An 18603-nucleotide genomic window follows, 5' to 3' on the forward strand; every position below is an offset into this window, starting at 1 on the left:
TTCTGGCTCCGCCCCCTTCTACGCGGCATCGCGTAGCTCCGCCCCGTCACGTGCGCCGATTCCAGCCAATCAGGAGGCTGGAATCGGCAATGGAACGCACAGAGCCCATGGTGCACCATGGGAGAAGACCCGCGGTGCACCATGGGAGAAAACCGCAGTGCATCCCTGGGAAAGGACCGGCGGCCATCTTAGGGAGAAGATTTTTTAAAGTCCTTATTTCGTCGGATCGGTAAGTAGCAAGCGGTTTAAAAACCGCTTTAATTTGCTATTTTATGCCGGGGGGGTGACAGGGGAAATGGGGTAAGGTAAAATTTTGAGGTTTGCCGCGAGACAACCCCTTTAATAATAATGTTTCCGTTTTCTTCTGTTTCTTTTGGTGGTCTATAGGAAAGTCCTATCAGTATTTTGTTTAGTTTTTTTTCTCCCTGTATTTCTACCCATAGATATTCTACACGTTTCTCTCCTGCACCTATATCTTCCCATAGCCTCGGCATGAAGTAGGATTTAACGTACAAACCTACCCCTTCCCCTTTCTGTTCCCCACAGTCTCTTAAGAGATTGTAACCCTGTAAATTCACCGGCCAATTGCACTTATCAAGCCATGTTTCCGTTATACCCACTATATCGTAATTTTCATCAGTCATTCTCGCTTCAAGCTCACTCACTTTACCGATCAGACGTTTTGCATTCATTGCCATACAATTGATATGGTGGTTGTTCTTTATATTCATTGTGCTACTAATGGTACTCTTGGCTGCTCTGTCAGTTCTAACTGTACTTAGCCCCAGGTCGCTATCTACACTGTCTACACCCCGTTTCTTTTTTTTGCCCTCCCGTCCCTAGTTTAAACACTCATCCAGCCTTCTAGCCATCTTCTCCCCCAGCACAGCTGCACCCTCCCTATTAAAATGCAGCCTGTCACCTGCTTGAAGAGGTGCAAATACTCACACCAGATCGGAGTCACTCTTTCTTAGGATTCTTCACCCGGGATGCTGCAGGCAAGGTTGTCTCGAGACAAATTTCACCCCTCTGTGGTCCAGGCTCGCTCTACATGGAGGCCACAGGGCACTCGGTCGCCCGCTCCTGAAGCTGCCAGTATGGTCTCCGTGGGTCTGCATAGGGCAGGCGCGGCGTTCTGTCGCTCCCCTAGTTGTAGCTGGGGGGCAGAGCCTTCAGGGCCATGTGACCAGCGCGATGACTCAATTGGGGCGGGGCATGGAGAAGCAGAACGAACAGTAAATTTGAAAAAAATAAAGGAATCTGAGAGAAGTAAAGAAGGTGGACTCCATTTTTAGGATCCTGCAGTGTACAGGACCACTATCCAGCATATCTGCAGTACTACATAACATGAGTACTCCAGTATTGGACATACCTGAATCAGCTGCTTCCTCTGGGGTCATAAGTAGCCTGTTGGGGAAAATGGAATCTGGCAAAAAATGTATGTGTGTAAAATCTATGCATTTGATATGCCTTTCCTTGTTAATAAGAAGGAGGTAGTAAAGTCTGGAATAAAAAAATATGCAGCACGTGTCAAAAAGCTTCCGCCAGCATGTACTAAATACCTATGTAAAATTTGTATTGTCAAAGTAATTAAGGAAGAGTCATAGGGATTTATGGATGACATCAGAGCATTAATTAGGGAGGAAGTCTGCTCAGCTTTAGCATGTCATGACGTACACTCAGCTGTGGCCTCTTTAAAACAACAGAGAGCACAAGCAGTTCGTATTACTATTCTAATTCCGAAAAGAGCTCTCTAAATTCAGATACAGAAGAACAGGCAGAGCCCGTGGAATCATCTGATGCAGATGATTACAAAAACATTATTTTTAATTCTGAGGATAGTGCGGAATTAATCAAGGCAAATAAAGCCATGTTAAATATGTAGGAGCCCCCCCCCCCCCCAAAAAAAAAGACAGACAATGAAAGATGAAGTCTTTGGGGGCTTAGAGAAAAGGCACGGGACCTACTTTCCCCGTAGACATTAATGTGCAAAAAATGATTAGGAAAGAATGGATTAAACCAGACTGGTTCATTTTCTTCCAAAGGTATCAAGAGACGCTAACCCTTCAAAGAAGTTTGAACAGACTGAGAGGAGATACCTAGGGTGGATGTCCCTGTGGCAAAAGTCTTCAAAGACACAACTTGGCCCTTTGAGGATGCCACACAATTGAAAGATCCAATGGATAGGAAGGCCTCCCAAAAAATACCTGGGAGGCAGCCTCCAATTCCACGAACTTAGCCCCGCCCCCACCCCGCCTCTTCCCATTGCAAATAGTGCAGAGGGGCGGAGAGGAGGCAGAGAGGGGGGCGGCAGCTCAATTCCTGCTCCTGGCTCTTCCTTCTCCCCCCCCCCCCCCCCCCTGCACAGGAGGACAACGTATATCGGCTCGGCGTGAAAACTGAGCCGATATACGTTCGTGTGACTTCACCCTTTGGGTTCTTTTTAAATGCTCGTCAGGTTTATTGGAACAGTCCAGATGTTCACACGAAGTACAGTTACAACATTTCGGGCTCAACGTCCTTTGTCAAGCATATGCAGAAACTTGGAGTACTAAGTGTTATTGGCAGTCATTCAGCCTGGATATAGGTAACATCCGAATGTAGGTTAGATTGTGTGTTGCCAGTTACCTACATTCGGACACTGCCTAAATTGGAGAGGGTAGCTGGCAGGATCTGCACCTAATTACTGGTAATTGAAAGGAGCAAAACTACTTATAAATCTAGTGCACTTTGAATTTGCCCACTTGTTTGAACGTCTTTCTATGTTTTTATGTGTTTTTTCCTGCCTTTTTTTGCTTTTAATACATTAGCCTAAAAGTATATTTACAGCTTGACCACCCTCAATCTTTATAGTCACCATAGCCGTATGAAGGCTTTTGTTTTTGTTTTACAATTTGTATTTTTAATTGCACAAGGTTGTTGTACAGAAACTGTGTTGACAAACTTTAAAGTTTAAAAGTAGCAATTATGCCATTGCTTTCCTTCTTTTTTCTGTCAACAGAGCGTCATGTGGGCTTGCGTTCTTGCCCAATTTCACTTTTCATTGATACCATTTTGGTATACATAAGACAACGTTTTTGTGAAAGTTGTTTTGTTTAAATGTTTCATCGTGCAGCTCAGTAGGCTGACACCCGCTGTGGATGGCATGGTATTTATCATTTTAATAGGGCATCAACACAGGTATCCGAGGTACAAACAAAATCTTCACATAGCAGAGTAACAAACTACTAAACAATTTGAACAATAGGAGTGAGGTCTCAGTTTACAACTTGGACAGAAATATGAGTGGCGCAAAAGAGAAGTCCTTGATCTCTGGGCTGTTGTACTGTGCTGAAGCCATTCTGTGTGTCCTGAACTCCAGCTTGTTCCTTGTTCTGAAGTTGTGCTGTCCAACTTAGATTTTGACTATGCTCCAGTTGACACCTTCAGTTACAAGGCCTTGGTCTAAAGTTGCATCTGCTGCACTATTACAGGGATCACTTCCAGTGTAACTGCCTAGGATCCCACAGCGAAGCCCACATCCCAATTGGTGGGATTAATGGGTGAAGACTGGGGTACCTCAGATGTCACTTCTGGATTTGGCCCTAAGCCAAACCACTGTGTGACACAATGGATCTATATCCACTGATCGTGACAATTTTCAAGAGGTCCCCTGGAGATGGGGAAAATGTTTTGTCTCCAGAGAGAGAGTTTTGTATTCATTGGGGAAGAGCATTTGTTGACCGTTTTACTTTGCATTGATCCAATAGCTTTATGGTGGTTCTCCTCAACGGAGATCTGAGAGCCCTCGCAGATAGAGAGTAAGTCTAAGAAGGCATTCATGTCTGGCATCTGTCAGGGGAGCCTCTTTATAGATCCTCAAAGTAGTCATATATAATGAAGCTACCTCTTTAGCCATCTCAGGTGAAAATAACAGTAGACATGTCATGAGATTAGAAAATAGTGTAGAAAAAGGGGTAGCTGAGTAAGTCTGGGTAGGAGAGAGACCCCACTATTACATCTACAGCATTTATTAGGGACAGGCCGAATAACACCATTTTGCAGTCCCAATGTTAAGTGTTCAAGAGGAACCTAGTTTCCTTTATGGTACTAATGATAGTCTGTTGTGGGATTAATGGTGTATGTGGGGCCCATTGGACAATGTCATAGAGGGTTTGGAAGCATTGCTGTTTTCATGTCTGCATGGCTAAATTATTTGACATGGTCTCTCATGACTGCCTTGGGTGTGGGCCATGTCCTCTATGTGCAAAGCTATTGCTAATATCGTTCATACTTTGGGCTTTAAGATATGAAATTTGGTGAAAGTGCCAAATGTGTAGGGAACTTTCAGATCCTGCTTAGAGAAGTTGTTGGCTAAACCCTGCTTAGAGAGTTGTTTTTCTTATTTTTGGAGGGAGATCGGGGAACAAAATTCCCCCACTTTTTTTTTTTTTTTTAATTTAATTTTGATTGTGCTCAGCATACAGAATAAGTAATGTGATAACACTCTTCTCTGGGTCAGCACAATTCCAGCAATACCAAGTTTCTACGTTTTTGTTTTATTTTCTTTTTTGGAGACGATACTACTAAAGCTCAAGCATACCAAAAGAATATCTACATGTGCTTCATCGAATACATCAAGGCCTTTAATTGTGTCGACCATGACAAGCTATGGCGCCCCCCTACAAGAGCTGGGCGTATCGGCACATCTAGTCAAGCTGGTAAAATCACTCTATACCAATCAAGAAGCCACTGTGAGAACACAGTATGGGGACACAGATTGGTTTGGGATTGGCAAAGGCATCCAACAGGGCTGCATCCCCTCACCCTTCTTATTTTAACCTATATGCGGAAGCGATCATGTGTAAAATGGACCTAGACTAATTGGAAATCGGGGTGAAAATATGTGGCAGAAACCTCAACAATCTCTGTTATGTGGATAACACAACTCTGCTTGCAGAAACAGAAGCAGGTCTGAAGCAGCTGATATGGAAGATTACAGCTGAAAGTGAAAAAAGTGGCCTCTACCGAAATTTAAAGACTAAAATTATGACAACTGCAAAAAATGGCCAAATTCAAATGAAAAGGAGTACATAGAATGCATGTGAGACTTTATCTTCCTTTATATATAGATATCGGTATAGCAATTAAATACAAGTGCAAACCCCCGTTTTTCCCATAGCCATGTATGGATGTGAAAGCTGGACTACAAAAAAAAGCAGATAGGAGGATTGATGTGTTTCAGCTGTGGTGCTGGCAAAAGCTGCTGCATATGCTCTGGACGGCGAGAGTAACAAACAGTCTTGAATTGTGTAAGACCTGATATATCACTGGAGGACAAGATGGCCTGCTGCAGACTCACGGATTTTGGCCATGTAATGCAAGCAGAGTCGCTAGAAAAATCTATAACGCTTGGACAGATCAGTAGCAAAAGAAGACCCGACCGCCAAAGGACACGATGGCTGATACTGTCAGAGCTGATACTGGCATGGATATCACACAACTGAAAGTAGTGCAAAACCGAAAAACATGGAGGGAGCCTTTAGGGTCACTGAGGGTCGTGGATGACTAACAACTATTCACTGAAGAGGATAGGGAAAAATTGCCCCGTTTTGGGGACCACTGGGGGGTGGGTCGCAGCAGTTGGGACACCCACCAATCTATTGGTTTTCACCCATTGAGTGGATGTGGAAAAAAAGTGTAAAAATGATCCTGTAACTTGAATACCCCTTTAATAGTACTCCTAATCGCTGGGAGTCAGTTGCCTCCTGACCAGCGTGCAATTGCGTCTTTCCACGCCAGACGCCTGTTTGGTCGGGAGAGTATGCCTATGCAACCTCAGAAATTTTTACCATCTGGTTTTTAAAAACTTTAACGCCTGCTTGCATTGTCTGCTGTGGCCAACTATTCCAACTTGTTAACACTGGGCAAAAGCCCTCCTCCAGCAGTCGTTCCCAGTCCATAGGTGTGTCTATTACACAGAGCATGACTTCATGCTGTAGAACGAGTCCAGAGCAACAACACGTGACTCGCTCGGCGCTTCCTTTCCCCTCTGTCACGTGACCGCGCCTCTTGAATGCTTTCATTCATGTTTGTCCCTCTTGGCATTCCGTCTCTTCCTAGCAACCAGGAGAAGGAAGCGGATCAGGAAGTGGCGCTGTTCGGGCATGAACTGAGGACACCGGGGTACAGCTGGGGCGCTCACACAGGTTTGGCTATCAGCGCTGCAGGCTGAGAAGGAAAAGCTCCGCTCCTTTGTACGTGTGTCTATGGCCGCCTGCTGGACGTGGGGCCCTAAAGACCGCAGTCAACACTGAGCACACAGCATACGGACTCCCTCGGCACGATGGTCTGGCACAGCCTGTCCACGGGCAGCGATTGGTCATGCCACAACGGCCGTGCTGGGACGGAGAAAGCCTGAGTCGGACTGGACTTCCGCCACTCTCCACTGGGGAGCGCTCTTCCTGTAGTATGCATAGAAGTACAGGGCAGCAGGATGTGACTGTGTGACCATGGTGCTTCTCTGAGACTTCCCCACTTGTTGCTGCTTGGCAGTAGACTAGTAGTTCCCCTAGCAGGCTGTGTACAATGGGGGAGAACAGCCCCGAGCTGGCCCTCATGTCCATGGAGGAGGACAGCCTGTGCCCGGAGGAGCAGATGAGGAAGTGGTTCCTGGATAAGGGGGGGCGAGAAGCGGGCACGGTGTATGACACCACCACTGTGCTCATCGAGCAGGACCACCAGCCGTCAGAGGAAGACGACGATGATGAAGAGGACGACGAGGGCAACGTCGGCACCAACCTACCATTCCTGGATGCTGCTAATGAGGAAGGCTTATTGCTGATGTCCGAGCCGGACGCCATGTCTCAAGGCTACGTGCAGCACATCATATCCCCAGATCAGATCCACCTCACCATTAACCCCGGTTCTACCCCCATGCCCAGGAACATAGAGGGTGCCACGTTGACGCTACACTCCGAGTGCCCCGAGACCAAGCAGAAAGAGGTAACTAAGCCGTTAGATACATGACAGTATATTGATGCCATCTGTGAATCCACGCCTTGGAATGCCAATGTATATGCCGTGTTACCGGGATGTTATGGGACTGTCACACGTGGAATATTCTCGCATTCCACAGCTAAAAACGCAGAAAACTCTGCAGCCATATCTGCGTGTGGGTGATGGCGGTAGAAATACACAGCCGCAGATTTAGCTGCCGAATGAGCAAGGCCGGCTGCACAGAGACAGAGTGTTGGTGCGGGATCTGGAGCGGGCGACCGCCTCCGGGTTCTGTTGCAATAATCCTCATAGCATGCTATGCAAAGGTAATTCTTCGTGCACACGAGCGGAAACCCATTGCAGATTCCGCTCGTGGAAGAAAAATCACAGCATGCTACACTTTACTGCAGTTGCTGTACGGATGGCTTCCACTGAAGTCAATGGAAGCCAGACGGGCTGCGGATTACGCGGGGAAAGCAGGAGTTTGAAAAACAAAATCTATATTGTGCATGTCTGACAGCGAGCCGTGCAGACCGTCCGCACTACAGAGAAGCCGAAGAAGACAGGTCTGTGTGATCGCTGACTGCACAGGTACGCAGGGTTACCTGCCGTGGTCACGGCTGGATTCCGTGCGTACCATATGCATGAGGCTGAAGTATTCTGCCCCATGTGAAGGGGCCCTAAGAGGCACTGCCCATGGAAGCACCATGTGGTGGCACACCTACGGGTATATACAGTGGATATATAAAGTCTGCATACCCTCTAATGATTTTACATTTATTTCCATCGCAGATATAGACCAAAAAATGTATTAGAATCCTTTAAAACACATAAGTGGGCTGACAGACAACATTAACCCTTTCCAATCCAATTTGTATCCTGGTTTTCTAGGGGGCTTACTCTTTTTCTTCCATTATACAACAGCGCTATATGCTGGCCAAAGCCAGTACTGCATGAGGTGACACGTTGGATAGGCTCCGACAGCAGAGAGGCTGGCAATATACAGTAAGAGAACCCCGACGGACGTCTTCCAACATCGGAGCTGTACAGCCTTAAATCATAATGTCTTTAGATGTCAGACAGTGGATTGGAGAGGGTTAAAGACAAGGAGACATAAACTTGATTAGATAGTCGATCACTATCGGTGGTCTCAATAATAGTCAAAATCGGCAGACCCGATGGTGTATCGTGACTATGTGGTCTCAATGCGGATCTTTAATTATATGCCCAAGTTTCCAAACACAGTATGCAAATAATTGAGTTCTGTGTGGGAACTGCAGTCTATATTGAATTTGATCCGAGACAACAAAGTGGCCCAGAAAATGTCGTGCCAAGATGAATGGGCCTATATGTTAGATTATAAGCTAGGATCGTCAATTTTTGATCGAGACTGGATCAAAGTAATCCACTAAGAGGTGTAACGGCTCGATGCGTTTCCCTGCTGAAATAACCAGCAGTTCATCAGGAGCTATAAATACGTAACCCTGAGAAATATTGGATTGTTATTAGGCAGCGGACTAGTTAATGTCGATCCTTGTCAGACCAAATCTAGTGGTATCCTTAAGGTTACAGGAGACCCCTAAGTGTGATTTAGTGTCTGTCGTAATAGAACAGAAAGTCTAGATAGACTGAGAGTTTAAGGGGTAATGATAAACCCAAATATTAGGGGAGTGAGATAAACTCCAACTAACCCGCTCATTAGAGAGCATGGGTCTCAACTTATATTAAGATCGAGATGGCCTCATGCAGAGTGCCCTATTCCTGAGAGACAGTCGTTATATGGAGCCTAATATCAAACTCTCAAATGCAGCTAGGATCCCAAATAAAAATAAAAGGAGAAATCAAATGATAAAGCCTGTGGCTCTGATGAACCAAGGCATATCATTTATTTCCACCTTTAATATTACAATATTTTTTAGAAATCTCTGCTAAAAACTGATTTGTGGATGTGGTGGTGTGGGGGAGCTTCAGCTCACCTCTAAAACTACCTACAGGAGCACTCCATCATTACTAACGAGGCCTCACACCCCTGTATAATGCCAGGCTTTGTCATGTAAAAAAACCCAACAATATGAATTATTCCAGAATTCTTCCCACCGTCAGTGTGCCCCGTTATCTGTACAATGCCATTGGAAGACAAACTGATCATTTAGGGTGGAAACATTACGAGGCACACTAAATTAATGTGGTTTCATAAGTATACATTCCTGAAAACATACTTTGTTGATGTCCCCTCTGACTTTATGAAAGCATTCAGACTTTTAGGCCTCCCGCACACGGGGCGTTTTGTACAGCGTTTAGCGCTGCCTTTTCAGCCCAGCGCTAAACGCTGTACAACACTCCCATTCATTTCAATCGGGCTGCTCACACCGGGCTGAAAACACAGCGCCTTCCAACGCTGCGCTTTGACAGCGATGCAAGTTCTATTTTGGGGCGTTTTCAGCCCTGCGTCGCCCATTAAAATGAATGGGCAGCGGTTTTAGCACTGCTGAAAACGCGGCAACACTTGGTGCCGCATTTAGCAGCGTTAACCACTCACCGATTTTCGGGGTGAGGGCTTGCAATAGAAGCCCTACCCCAAAAATCAGTCCCAGCTAGGCGCTGCAGTCCGGGTCGCGGCCGCTGGTCTCTGCCGCTGATCCGGGCTTCCTCTGCACTTCCAAGTCTATTGCCGGAGGCCAGGTTTGAGAACCCCGCCTCCGGCAATAGAGTGCTGTGATTGGTTGTCGGTGCGCTCGATGCCCAATCACAGCCCTTCATTGACTGTCTCAGCCAATCAGCGCCGGCAAGCTAAAAAACACTGCGTTTCTGCAAACGCCCTGTGTGAGGTAAGCCTTAGGCTGGGTTCACACGGGACGGATTAGCCGTGGAAATTGCATGTGAAATTTCTGTGTGGCAAATCCGCCCGCAGCTCCTAATCCTGGGATTAGCCTGCCATGTGGATGAGATTTTGCAAAAATCTTGTTCCACACGGGGCGGCCAATCCGTTGTGACAAAGCCGGGCAGAACCAGTGATGCGGCGCAGAATTTACAGCCGCAGCATGTCATATATATATATATAATATATTTTTCCATTGCAGCCTCACTACGGGGAGAGAAAGCCGCAACGGAATGCCGGCGGCCGAACCGCTCCAAAACCTGCTGTGAAATGCCGTGGGTTTTGAAGCTGCGGAAATCTCATGGCTTTTCGGTGTGGCTAAGCCGCAAGATGTCCACGGGATTTCCGTCCCATGGGAACCCAGCCTTAGGGTAGATGTCCGTACAGTAAGGCTGTGTCCCACATCTTGACTTGGCATTCTTTGACCACTCTTACTTGCTAAAGTGCTCCAAATCTGTTGGATTGCGACGGCATCTTGTGTGTAGCGCCCTCTTCAGGTCAACCTACAGATCTTCAATTGAATTCAGGTTGACCTGAAGAGGGCGCTAACTCCAAAACTTTGATCTTCTGGTGAAGCCATTCTTTTGTTGATTTGGAGATCTGCTTTGGGTTGTTGTCGGACTGAAAGGTGAAATTCATCTTCAGCTTCACCTTTTGGTCAGAAGCCTGAAGTATTTGTGCCAGAATGGACTGATATTTGGAACTGTTCATAATTCCCTCCATCTTGACTAAAGCCCCAGTTCTAGCAGCAGAAAAAAAACTGCCCAAAGCACAATGCTGCCTCCAACAATTGCGGAGGGCCAACAGGTTGCTATGGCAACAGTACGCCAGATACAGGCGCCCTGCTTTGCCATTGCCTATGATTGCTATTACAATTGATAAGGCATTGCAGGACAGAGGTCCTGCAATGCCTTACTATAGCAATCACAGGTGCTATTGTACAAGTCCCCTACAGGGCCATAAATAGTGTGTGTGTTACCCTCTCTTGTGCTTTTTTTCCCCTCATTAGTATAAAAAAATGTAAAAATTAAAATCCTACATATTCGGTATCGTTGTATCCGTAACAACATGTACAACAAATTGAACACACTTTTTATACTGCACAGCAAAAAGCGTAAGAAAAAAGTAATAGGGCTTTAAATGCGATTTAGAAAAATAAATAATTTCCAAAAGAATGAGGTTTTATTGCGGAAAAGTGGAAAAAAAAATAAAAAAAAATAAGAATTTGGGTATCGCTGCAATCGTACCGACCCGCAGAAAACGCGTATCGTCGTTTTTGCTGCAAAATTAACGCTGTAAAAAACAATGGCAGAATTGATGTTTTCTCTCCCTACGGCCTCTAGGACCAGGTTTCGTCTGGTGTTGATCATTTTTTGAGGGCCGTCCAGTTCTTAGTAATGTCACTGTTGTGCGGAATTGAACCCGCTTGTTGATGACGTCCTCACTGTGCCCTGGTACATGTAATGCCTTGGAAATGTTTTGGTCCCCTTCTCCTAAAATGCTGTGTGCTAATTCACAGGCAGCACACAAACCCATTCTAGCCTAACCCAGTGATTCCCAACCGGGGTGCCGAGGCTCCCAAGCTGCGAACAGTCTGTAAATGGGTTTTCCAGGCTGTGCTCGCCAGGCGCAGCTCTCATTGAAATCATTTGGAGCTGCGCCTGCAATTACTAGCACAGCTCCAACTGATTGAGTGAGAGCTGTGACTGCAATTACGAGCGCTGGCCACAAAATTGATTTCATCCAGCGCTGCGCCCCTACGCAGGTGTTGGAGCAGCGCTTCCCCTCTGACCCTGGTGTTCTCCAGTGCTTCATGAAAATGCTGTGAAGTTTCCACAGCAAATTCTGCAGTATTTCCACGAAAGACAGTCAAAATACGTACCAGTGTGAATTTAGGCTGGAAATTGGCTGCGCTTCTGCCCCTGATTTTAGAACCTACTGCGCTCCCTCTCACCTCTGAAGTCTTTCCGCTCTTGACGCCTCCTTCACTGGGCACCTGGCGGCCTCTAGTGACTGCCCGGAATATCAGAGGTAAAATCCTGCATCGTGATGAGCCATGCCCCATAATCACCCTCCCCACACCCTTCTTGGCAGCTGTGCCCCTCGGCAAAAACTTTTCCCAGGGGTGCCCTAAGGCAGAAAAGCATGGGAAACTCTTGTCTAACCAATGGTTGGCATGAAAGAACTAAACCTGTCTTATTGTCTGTTTCGCAGACGAGACTTGGGACTTGCAAATACATGTCAATGTGTCACAGGTGGCCAATGCAAGTTGCGCCTGAACCCCTCGGGCGCAACTCGCACACTCAGCAAGTGTATGCCTGGCCCTGGGGTGTATTTATATGGGCGAGAGCAACACGAATATCGCACTTGTAACACCTGCAATTTTTCTATAATTTTGATGCGTTTTTAATGCACATTAAAAAATAATTGCATGTTCCAACAGTTATAATGTGGAAAAAATACAATGCACTCACATGCCAGTGCAATGTGATTTATTTATTTTTTAAAATTTTTTTAAGAAATGGGCAAAATTATCCAAAATTAAGACGTGCTACAATTTCTCTCGCAGTATCACTGCGAGTGAAAAATCGCTTATGTATATTACCACCCTTAAAATAATAGATTCTTTTTATGTCACATTTGTGTATCTCGTAATGCACAGAGATCATGCGTGAAAATCACCCTTGTAAATACACAATTATGATTTCACTTCATTCAGAGTCTCTGGCACAAATACGAGGCAAAATGCTGGACAGGAAGACAGATGTCCAGTGGATGCTATTATAGTCAATGGGGTCTGTCAGGCACTGTCTCTTTCGGTCATGTGACAGATCGGTTCTTGGCTGTTCTGCTTTTGTAGCCTTATTTAGAAAGTCATGTTATGGCTCATTTTGCTGTATACCTTGTGCCACATGTAGACAAACCTTGGCAGGAAATGTAGAAATTATGTCCATTTGTTTTTCATGGGTCCATCGAGACAGCATACCAGGAGGTTGCCCTCTGGTACTGGTGCATCTTGTCTCTACTGGAAGCTAGGGGTTGACCGGCCTTAGCTGGAGTTTACGCCCTGGTTACGCCCCTAGCTGCCGATTGGCTGGTGGTCTGTGCTGTTCCATCCCCATCTAAAAGACAGCGGCTGGGAACCTGGCACACAGCGGCAGAGACCTGGCAGGGGATGGAGGTATGAGTCACCACCACGCTCTGCGCTGTTGTGGCCAGCTGTCCCGAGGACTGCCAGGTGCTTTGTGGCCAGCAGCAGTAGTAGCGAGTGCAGATTTGGTGCATGGAGCTGAGCAGCCAGCAGCTGTAGCGGCTGTTGCCTCAGTGCCAGCACTGGTTCCAGCTGCATTTGTTGGTCGTGGGATGCTGGAGGAGCTGGCTGGACAGCAGCAGTAGTGGGCGATGCAGCAGTGCCGACACAGCTTCCAATGGCATGTGTTCCTGGGGACCGGGAGGATGAAGCAGGAGGCTGACCTAAGGAGGGCATGTCTGCTGCAGGCAATCAGCCGCTGGGGGCATTTCCTCATACTTGAGACTGCCAAACCATGTCTCCACCCATTATTCTGGTGGAGACATAATGCACCAGTACCCCTTTTGACCTCTATAGAGACAGGAAGATGGAGAGTTTAAAAGTACCTTCCCCACCACCTATGTCCGGTGCCTTCGAATAACTACATTGATATAGATTTCATCACTTATTAGCAGAAACAGTCGATACAATTTTGCGTCACGTGTATTATTATTATTGCACACCTAAAAGAGGGTGGGTGGGTAGAAGTGTTGTCATGATAGACTTGTGGAAACAGAATTAAAGGTAGGACATATTTCCTATACTCCACATCGTCCACTCATGACAACACTACCAGATTACAATCTCAAGGGGGGCTCGGCCTAGAGGACTTTCCGTCCAAAGGTCAATTCTCTCCTGGAATATAAGTGCAGTGGGTAATGTTTTGTAAAGGTGGAAATGTTAGACCAGGCAACCGCCCTGCATATCTGTTCCGCTGCACGCTCAGCCCAAGACAACGAAAGAACCTTGTAGAATGACCTCTAAGAGGGGACATCTCTTGTGCCCTATATGCCTCCCGGATTGCTATTCTAGTCCAACTAGCAGTGGAGTCTTTTGAGGCCGCCTCCCCTCTATTTGGAGCGTGGATTTGAACAAATAGGGTATTATCCTTCCTAAAAAGCTCAGAAGCCTCTAAATAGGTAAACACTGCCCACCTAACATCTAATTTATAAAAGCACTCTTCTCTATCGTTTCTAGGATTCTGACAGAATGAAGGTAAAATTATTTCCTCTTCCCTGTAGAAACCACTTTAGGAAGGAAGATCTAAGAATTATTCTATCCTCGAATGTTGATTAATAGGGCTCCTTGCATGAAAGAGCCTGGATCTCGCTAACCCTTGTAGCCGATGTCATTGCTATCAGGAATATAACTTTCAGAGTGAGAAATTTCAAAGATTGTCTTTTTGTTCAACGGGAGAACTACCGAGACTGCAGAGTACTAGGTTTGGATCCCAGGAGGGAACGTATTTCCTAATAACAGGCCAAAAGTTATCCACTCCCTTGAAAAATGTCCAGATCCATCTTTGTTCTGTTAAATGGGCATCGAGAGCATAAACCTGCACTTTAAGGGTTCTAGGACTCAGACCATTTTCTAGACCTGCTTGAAGAAAGTCTATTATCCTAGAAAGGTTTAGATTGTACAGGTCAGGTTGATATGAGCCACACAAAGAACAAAATCTTTTCCATACTCAAGCATATATTGAGGAAGTAAGATTTATGACTCTTGAAGAGGGCGGTATTACCTTATTAGAGATACCCTGATCTAAGAGTCTTTGTTTTTCAGCACCCAAGCCATCAGTTTTAACATCTTGGATCCTGGGAACCCAATTGGACTTGAGTTAGAAGGTCCTGTATGGGAGGCAGTGGCACGGGGTCTTGGATGGAGAAAGACATTCCTAGTTGGAACCAAGGTCTCTTCGTCCATGATGGTGCAATGAGGATCACTGTGATGCTGCTCTGCTGTATCCGCTGTAGGACTCGGGGAATGAGGGGCAGCTGGGGATGGCAATATTGGGTCCATATTCCATTCTTGTGAGAAGGCATACAGGCCTGTTGGGTTATCCCCTGGATTTAGTGAAAAGAAGCTGTCATTTTTAATTTCTCCTGGTGGCAAATAGGTCTACCTGGGGCTGTCCTCATCAGTTGATGATGGAACTGAAGAACTTGCAGTTTAGTGACGTGAAGGTTGCGGGTTCAATCCCCGTGTGGTTCAGGTAGCTGGCTCAAAGTTGACTCAGCCTTCCATCCTTCCGAGGTCAGTAAAATGAGTACTCAGCTTGCTGCGGGGTAAAGGATGACTGGGAAAGGCAATTGCAAGCCACCCCGAAAAAGAGTCTGCCAAGAAAGCGTCACAATGTGATGTCACACTAGGAGTCAGTCACGACTCAGGGGTTTACCTTACCTCCATGGGTCTAGCTTCTGCTGACACAAGTAGTTTGATATTATGTTCTGGTTGTTTCTGCCCAGGAGAGTCTTTCCGCAAGTTTTTAAAGTTGAGGATGGCTGGTACTACCCTGATGGTGAATAAAGCGTGCTGCCATTATATTTATGAGAGAAGATCTTAACATGCCTTCTGCTTACTAACTCCTCTGCCTGCTTGAGAGCCTCCCATATTGCTCTTAATTCCCTAAAATTTGAGGTTTGGGAACTGACATTAGCCAACTAAGAGCCCTGAAAAAACTGGTTTGTCCTACTTGCATCTGTAGTTGCCGACAGAAAAGGTGAGAGACCAAATCACACCCTTTTTTAAGATTAGAAGGTGACCTCCACCAGGAAAGGGATCTATTACCCTGATGGGATACTCTCCCATAGCTTGACATCCCCAGGTGAGAAAGAGTCTGTCTTTAAATTCGCTTGAGATGGATGACGTTTTCTCCGTTCTGCCCGATTCATCCATAATTAGTTGTTTTAGCATATCCTTAATCGGAAAGGCCATCCTACGGCGGGATTTTAAGCCTCCGAACATTTTGCCCTGTATGGACATGGGTTGTTGTACTTCCTCAACCCTAATAGTATGTTTTGCTGCTTTAGGCTAATTTCACACGGGTGAGCGCGATTCCGGACCTATTGAAAACAATAGGCAAGGCGTTCGAGGGGACACCCGAAGATAGGACATGCCATGACTTTTTCCAAAACTGCGATGCAAGGGAAACGCTCACGTATATGACCACATTAAAAATAATTTAATTCATATTAGTGCCAGATTTGTGCGTCTCGCAATGCACATCTCGCGCCATTTTCTCGGCTGTGTGAAAGTAGCCTTAAGAAGTTCAATATCACTAGTGGAGAAATAGTATTTTTTGTCCTGATCAATTAGCAAAGATCCAGATTTTTTTGTTAGTCCCTGTCTGAAAGATCCTGAATAGAGTCTTCAGAACTGGAGCTAGCAGGCCTAAAAGGATGCGGTTGAGGAGTAGGGGATAGAATAGCTGTAGAGGCTTGCACTTACTCTTTAACCATGCAGCTGATGTTAGGAACGTAGCTTGTTCCTCTATCTATTTGGGCTGTACATCGCATACATAGCTCTCTTCCAATTTTTTTGGCACATAAAGCACATTTCTCAGCTCCCTCCTTAATAGCAGACCTAGGACTCAGAGTTTGTCACCCGGCAAATGACAAGAAACTCTTGTTAAATACACAGCATGCTCTATTTCCTGTGCATTTGTGCAGGTAAAAAACAAATCTTAAACAAATTGACCATTTCAATGGCTGAGCGCATTTTTTTTTTTTTTTTGCGTGCCCAAAATACAGTAAGCTACACCAATGGGCACACAAATATGCCCATTTTGCAACAACAAAAAAAACTTGTGCAAATCCACTGATGCTCGTGTGAATCAGGCCTAAGTGTTACTCCACTCCCTCAGCCTTCTCTGTCCGCAGACCGTAAAATACCAGAAAGCGGTGACAACCTAGTTAAGTGACACTCCTTGTCGGGCTGGCTGTGAGGATCGCCCTGCTGGGAATGTCCCTGAAATCCTGTTCAACAACTTAAACAATTAGTTGTTCATTGTGGTTGGAAACGTTGTATGGGAAGTCCCTCGCACATCAGTGGTTGCGGTGTATACACAGACTTGCAATGTGTCGTTTCTGGCTCCTAGACATGGCCAGGACATAGACATGGCTTATACTCGCCTGGTCCACGGCGTCCTGGTGCCTTGCACTGCTGGTCTCCAGGGGCAGTCTGCAGTGTCCTCCGCGCTGAGACTTCTTCTTTCTGGTGATGGGGCTTTAAATACCCCACCTCCAGCAAAGCAAGTGCTGTGATTAGATCGAGCGCCAGCCAATCACAGCCACCGCTCGATCCAATCACAGCGCTTGCTCTGCTGTGCCAATCGCAAGCATTCAGTGATGTTCACTGAATGGCTGTAAATGATCGAGCTCCGGCTGTGATTGGCTGGTGCTCGATCCAATCACAGCGCTTGCTTTGCTGGAGGTGGGGTATTTAAAGCCCCGTCACCAGAAAGAAGAGTATATCTTGGCGCAGAGGACACGGCAACCTGCCGCAGCGCTGGGGACCATCGCGAGGGACTCAGATCCCGCGGGCCAGGTGAGTATTGATGATTGTTTTTCATGTACTACAGCTAGGTCTTATTTGCGGGTGAGGGTTTATATTTCAAGACTCCCTGTAAACCGGGGTAGGTCTTTCTTTCGGGGAAAGACTGTATGTAGATTGGGGTACATGAACATGCACATTTAAAAAGTTGTTTGTGAGATTCTCAGGGCAACTAAGATCAAGCAGCATGTGGACATCCCATCAGTGTTCGGGACGCCTTGCATTGACATGTATTGGGGCATGCAGCTTTTTTTTTTTTTTACTTGGGCTTTTTTTTTTTTTTTAATTTAGAAAAATACTCGCATTACTAGTTTTGTTTAATTTTTGGAGAAATGTTTCAGTCCAAAAATCGAATGAAAAAAATTTGCATTCACCCCTAGTCTGTTTTCCCCCCTCTGTGGAAAGATGGGTAATTGTCAGTTGTGTGACAGCAGCAAACTCTTGTGCAATGTTATGAAGGCCTCTTTTCCTGCAAGTGTTTACTCTTTTTTTTTTTTTTTTTTGAGTTGTGACGCTGCAGTTTTTACCAGAGTTACACAACAGGAGGGTGGGTCAGTAATGATAAGGCTCACAGCGTTTCACACTGCTGGGAGAGAGCAGACAGCTTTTAGCCCCAATGCCACTTGGATGCATGGATTCAACTGCGGAATCCTGCTGTAGAATCCAGCCCTGCCCGCGAACATGGACTGGAAAACAGTTTCTTGCCTGTCCAGCTCCAGCGCGGGTCTCCTCTGTGCCGGCCGGATCTTCTTTCTTCAGCACAGCGGATGCGTCCGGTTGTGCCGGACACATGCACAGTGCAGTTTATTTTTTTTAATTTCCTGTTTTCCCGCAGATGCGCGGCACGTTCGCAGTGACAGCTGTGTCTGCCGCGGATTGGACAGCTTCCATTGACTTCAATGGAAGCAATCCCTGCGGGATCTGCAGAATAATGGAACATGCTGCAATGTCTTCCCGCGAGTGCAATCTAAATTGTTTTGCGGATGCTAATGCATCCCTATGGGCGCCTAGACATTGGGCCTTACTCAAAGTGCGATGTATTATAGTGTGATCAATAAACTGACACAACACGGCACATACAACTGCTACGTGCTTTGTTACCTGATGCTTACCACAGCCAGACACC

The 18603-nt window shown here is 46.1% G+C and overlaps 1 protein-coding gene across 1 annotated transcript in view; it reads left to right on the top strand.

Annotated features, from left to right (window-relative positions):
• Window positions 1-6027: 6027 nt before the first annotated feature.
• MTF1 (metal regulatory transcription factor 1) overlaps window positions 6028-18603 on the top strand; it is a 41947-nt gene continuing 29371 nt past the window's right edge. Inside the window, exon 1 of the mRNA XM_066574809.1 lies at window positions 6028-6984. Coding sequence (XP_066430906.1) covers window positions 6568-6984 — 417 coding nt within the window. The 5' untranslated portion in view covers window positions 6028-6567. The remainder of the gene's footprint in view (window positions 6985-18603) is intronic.

The sequence above is a fragment of the Eleutherodactylus coqui genome, chromosome 1, assembly GCF_035609145.1.
Source record: "Eleutherodactylus coqui strain aEleCoq1 chromosome 1, aEleCoq1.hap1, whole genome shotgun sequence".
Classification (NCBI taxonomy): domain Eukaryota; kingdom Metazoa; phylum Chordata; class Amphibia; order Anura; family Eleutherodactylidae; genus Eleutherodactylus; species Eleutherodactylus coqui.